This window comes from Cyprinodon variegatus, unplaced genomic scaffold, assembly GCF_000732505.1.
Source record: "Cyprinodon variegatus isolate N-32 unplaced genomic scaffold, C_variegatus-1.0 Scaffold592, whole genome shotgun sequence".
Classification (NCBI taxonomy): domain Eukaryota; kingdom Metazoa; phylum Chordata; class Actinopteri; order Cyprinodontiformes; family Cyprinodontidae; genus Cyprinodon; species Cyprinodon variegatus.
The window spans coordinates 182,605-187,826 of NW_015151045.1; the positions used below are offsets into that span (position 1 = coordinate 182,605).

The 5,222-nt window shown below is 42.6% G+C and overlaps 1 protein-coding gene across 1 annotated transcript in view; it reads right to left on the reverse strand.

Annotated features, from left to right (window-relative positions):
• LOC107096018 (zinc finger protein GLI2-like) overlaps window positions 1–5,222 on the reverse strand; it is a 75,443-nt gene that overhangs the window by 12,307 nt on the left and 57,914 nt on the right. Inside the window, exons 7-9 of the mRNA XM_015392464.1 lie at window positions 4,290–4,359; window positions 1,719–1,886; window positions 334–474 (exon numbers count right to left, since the gene is read on the reverse strand). Coding sequence (XP_015247950.1) covers window positions 334–474; window positions 1,719–1,886; window positions 4,290–4,359 — 379 coding nt within the window. The remainder of the gene's footprint in view (window positions 1–333; window positions 475–1,718; window positions 1,887–4,289; window positions 4,360–5,222) is intronic.

The following is a 5,222-nucleotide window of genomic DNA, read 5'->3' on the forward strand; positions in this document are numbered from 1 at the left end:
GGAAAGTGACCTGAGATGACATGATGTGAATTGGAGCTATAGAAATAAACTGAATAGATTTGAATTAACTTGGATGTTTAGAGATGGAAGGATCCTCAGTAGAAGCAGATGAGAAAAACATCCAATTCTTCTTATTTTGTAATTATTAAACTGAAGAAGGAGAGAAAGGAATCTGATGGCTGCTTCTCTGCGGCCCCCCGGGGCCCCCATAATCCCCCTCACTCTGCTGCTTCTTTTCTCTCTCTGCTTCAGTGAAGCTGAGGAATGCTGCAGAGCTCTCACTATGATGGGAAAACGCTCCTTCTCTCCTCCCTAGAACATGCATGGACCTACATGCACCAGCTGCTCCTGGCTGTCGTACTCCTTGCTGCAGCCCTCCCAGTGACAGTTGGTCTCATAAACGGCCTCGGGCTCCTGCTTGCACTCGTCCCGGTCCGTGTCCTCCTTCAGGTCGTGCACGGCGCCGTAACGGTTCTGCAAAAAAAGAAAGAAAGGCCCAGCATGTGTTAAAGATTTCCCTGAAGCAGAGGAGCCGCCACCTTCAGCCGTGAGCTGCAGGCTCCTCTAAATTACAGATTGAGCTGGAAGCATCTCTGCGGCGCTCCAGGGAAGGTTAAACCTTTGTTTGGATCACGCAAATAAACACACCGGGACTTTAGTTTAGGACTGCAAGCGCTTTATAATTTGGCGACGCGATGCAAATAAACTAAACGCACAAATCTTGCAACTGAGGTTCTGCAAGACGGACGGAGGCTGCAGCAAAGTCCTGCAAACATTTTAAGGTTTTTATTTCTCTGGCAAACTTTTATTAGAGGCGTTCAGAGGAACAACAGCTGTTTCTAAACAAGTTTAATAAACTATTAAAACATTTAAATAATGCATTTTTTCCCTCTTAAAGGAAAAAAAACCAAACAGGTTTTTATAAACTGAATAAATCATTTAAAGCAGTTTAAATGGTGACGGTATTTAATAACCAGACATCTTCAATAGACTGTAATAAAATCCTTACTAAAAGTCTAACATTTTTAAACATTTTCTTCTATTAAAGAAACATTAAAATTCTTCTCCGATAATGAAGAAAATAGGTTTTTTTTCTCTGGTTTTGGTGCAAAAATGTAACTTTTTTTTTACTTTCTAAAAAAAGAAACGGTCTCTATTGTTTCTTTCCTTTTTTTTTAAAATCCTGTCCGCAGTGTCTGAACACGGCGGCGCAGTTTGTCCCATTAGGGTTCCCGTACGGCTCCTCTGCAGCTACACACGGGAACACAATGTGCTGACGGCGGCGTGTTTGTTTCTGCCCCACACACGCTCCCCTCTTCATCAATTCTGGTGGCCCCCAGACGACTGCGCTCGGCGCCGTCCCCATGCATCACCACCAAAGCTGCCTCGCTGCCGGAGAGCGGCCGCAAATTTGTCAAAAGAAGAAGAAAAAGTCTCCTCAGATGACAATAAAGCCGGGCCAATATTTCATGGAAATGAAGTGCTCTGGCACAGTTTACCGGGGGGGGGGGTAAACAAATGGATGCAAAGCTCTTATCATGTGAAGTTTTTTCTTATCGGAGACCAGCTCTACATGGAGGTCACCAAAGGCTGTGGCTCCTGGGGGCCAGGTGCCGCAGAGGATCAGCGGCGTCCTAAACGCCGTCTAACTGACCCAAAGGTAAACCTGGCGACGCCGCCCAGAGGATTGACCAATAGGGAAGTTCTCTCCTTCCTACCGGTGACTGCGGAGATCCCGGCTTCAGTCCGTCCAGCTCCGCCTTCACTTTGGAGCGTTTGCTGATGGGATCCACCGAGCTGCTGACGGCAGAGTCTCCTCCGTGGTTCTGAGAAGAGAAAACGCAAGAAAATCCATTTTTAAAGAAGAGACGGGAGGAACGGGCGTTCTGTCAGGAGGTCTGCTGGGGGGCGGAGTTCCAATCCCACCACTTCCACCAACTTACCTGGAAATATCAATATATAAATATCAAGAATAAAGCCATAAAATTACCAGAATAAAGTCGTAACTTTGCGAGAATAAAGTCATAAAATTACGACAATAAAGTCGTAACATTGCGACAATAAAGTCGTAACATTGCGAGAATAAAGTCGTAACATTGCAAGAATAATGTCATAAAATTACCAGAATAAAGTCGTAACAATTATGAGAATAAAGTCGTAACATTGTGAGAATAAAGTTGTAACATTGCGAGAATAAAGTCTTAACATTACGAGAGTAAAGTCTTAAAATTACGAGAGTAAAGTTGAAAAATTACGACAGTAAAGTCGTAAAATTACGAGAATTAAGTCGTAACATTGCGAGAATTAAGTCGTAACATTGCGAGAATGTCGTAAAATTACGACAATAAAGTCGTAACATTGTGAGAATAAAGTCGTAACATTGCGAGAATAAAGTCGTAACTGCGAGAATAAAGTAACATTGCGAGAATAAAGTAGTTACATTGCGAGAATAAAGTAGTTACATTGCGAGAATAAAGTTGCATCATTACGAGAATAAAGTCGCATCATTATGAGAATAAAGTCGTAAAATTGCGAGAATAAAGTCGTAACATTGCGAGAATGTCGTAACATTGCAAGAATAATGTTGTAATATTGCGAGAATAAAGTCGTAAAATTACTAGAATGAAGTCGTAAAATTGCAAGAATAAAGACGAGAATAAGAATAAAGAGTATAGTTGTAAAATTACGAGAATGAAGTTATATTTTATGCTAACTCTTCCCAGAAGCCCTTTCTTCCCTAAAATGAGGAATGTGGAGCATCGTGTGAAGTTCTACTTTAGCATCGGTTTGACAAATCAGGAAATCTTTTAGCAGCAGCATCAAACTGGGCAGGATGTCAAAGTGGACTCTGGTTGCTAATTGGTGGAGCTGGTCGGCGGAGCTCCAAGCTTTATATCTGAAACCGGTCGATGACTTTATTCTCGTAATGAAAAGAATCTCTAGCCTTGCCCTAATACTCTGTCGTACTAAGTGAGTCGCACATTTCAGATCTTCTATACTCCAGTTAATGAGTAACTAATTTTTTTAAAGCACACACAGGAGGAACGTGCATTCTGTCAAGTTCTAGAAAATTTGCTATCAGGTAGGAGGAGGTCTGAGTTTGAATCCGACTTCTTCCACCAACTTACCTGAAAAGATCAGTGGGTTTTTATATTAGTTAACTTCAGCAAAGCAAAAACTGTATGAATTTTTTGCCCTTTTCAAGTGGCGCCGACTCTCGTTGAGTCATACGTGGTTAATAGACGTTCAGTGTGTGCAGGTAGATCGCATCAGAGCGTCGGGTCGCACAGTGTGAGAACAAACGTCGTGAGCTTGGAACTTTTAAACCCTGCGGATTCATCGTACAGTTTAAGTTGTAGCTGCGTGCAAAGATTGAAAAAATTGTACAGTGTACGCCCGGCTTTGGCTCGCTAACTCATTTTAACTCGGTACTGACTGATCTCGCCAAGATCGTAACCCAATGAACACGTTGACCAAACCCACTCAGTTCTTCACACGGTTAAAAGAGCTAGGAATGCGTTCCTTCCTTAGTTCTTCCATTTTCAATATGAGATAAAATTAAAAAGCCCTTTAAATGTTTAAAACATTCATCAGAGCGAGACGCACCTTCCTCCGTGTTGATCTCTGGTACGAGTCGCCCGGCTACGCATCGGTGAGATGAAGCTAATGTTGAGAATATTCACACCGTGGTTTCAGATCCCATGAAGTAAATCTAGGATTAAATTAAGTCTCACTTTGAGTAAACCGGATTGTCTGAGAGGAATGATGATGCAATCTGATCACGTGTGTCGCCCTTTCCACCCGCCGTCCAGAATACGCGTTCAGAGGAGGAGTCAGAGTTCGCTCTGTGGGCCGCACAGTTTCACTCGTTTATCAGCATTTGGTAGCTTCAGGGCCGTTTTAGGCATCTATGGCGACTCTTCCTACCATCCATCAACTCCCGGAGAACATTTCAGACTTATTGAACATTAGCCTGTAACTCTGTCCAAGCTAACCATTTCGTTAGAAGACGGCTAGCTAACGATGCTAGCTGATGGTCCGTTTTGTTTTTCCAGAAATGGTTGATCTACTGGGAATTTTACCCCCAACTGTCCCTCAGCTTTTGGCAAAGGTCCAAGAGATTGATGGTGTTGGTTTGGTGGTAGCTGTAATGCCTCATTGAGGCTGGGAACACTGGGAACACTGGTTCCAGCTAACATTGACCAGTTCTAACCACAGTCTGCTGAATAGTGGTGGTGACTTCCTGCCTCTAAGGTAAACCAGTGCCAGGTTAAGTCTTCCTCCTTCACCATAGCTCCCAGTATAACCTCCATCCTCACCAGGGAGTGCACTGACTGGAAGCTTCCCTTTAACTGGAAGCTGTGGAGTTAAAACATCCTCCACAGAATGAGAGAACCGACTGTATAACGTTACCTAAGATGACCCGTCTGTCTGTGTTTGACGAAGAACAACAAACTCAAACCAACAATGACTCCAACTTGGTAGTTTCAATCAAATATTTAGATTGGAGAAAATGATCCTTTCCACCTTAGACCTCCCATGTTTCACCCCCAGTTACACCCGAGCAGCATAATTCAGTATCTCCACATCTGTGAACCCGTCTGATGTTTCCACCAACCGTTGATAATCTCACCTTTTTATCGTCTAATCCGTCTTTACAGCCTCTTTAATTTGCTGTTTTTTCATGGCATCATGATTGAAGAACTAGATATGCATCACTATGCATTATTTCCATGACAACCGTTTCCATAGAGCCAGAATAGATTACATTACCTCATTGTATAAAGGCTGTGAAATGACCCGTAAACATCTGGACGGTCTGACCATAACTGCAGAGCAGCAGAAGTCTGCCTCCCCAGATGCAGTAGGTTTAAACGTCTTAAGCATTTGCTAAAACTTTAAACCTCTTGAATACCTGGTGAGGTACGACACAACGGATTGACTAAGAAACACCCAGTTGGAAGATCAGCCGAACTAGTTTAATCTCCCGCTTTAGATCAAAGTCGTAAGCAAATTATATTTAAATGTCAAATCATTCTGGCTTAAGCATGTATTTCAATGTTCTCTTTATCAGACCAGATTGTCCCAAAATGTAGAAAATTTCTATAAAAAAAAAATCCTGTCTTAAAAACAAGTTTTTTTTCGTTATCTTCTGCAGGCCAGTTAGTTCTACGTCAGCCTGAACACCTAAATTCGGCCAATCATATATCAACGGTCATCTG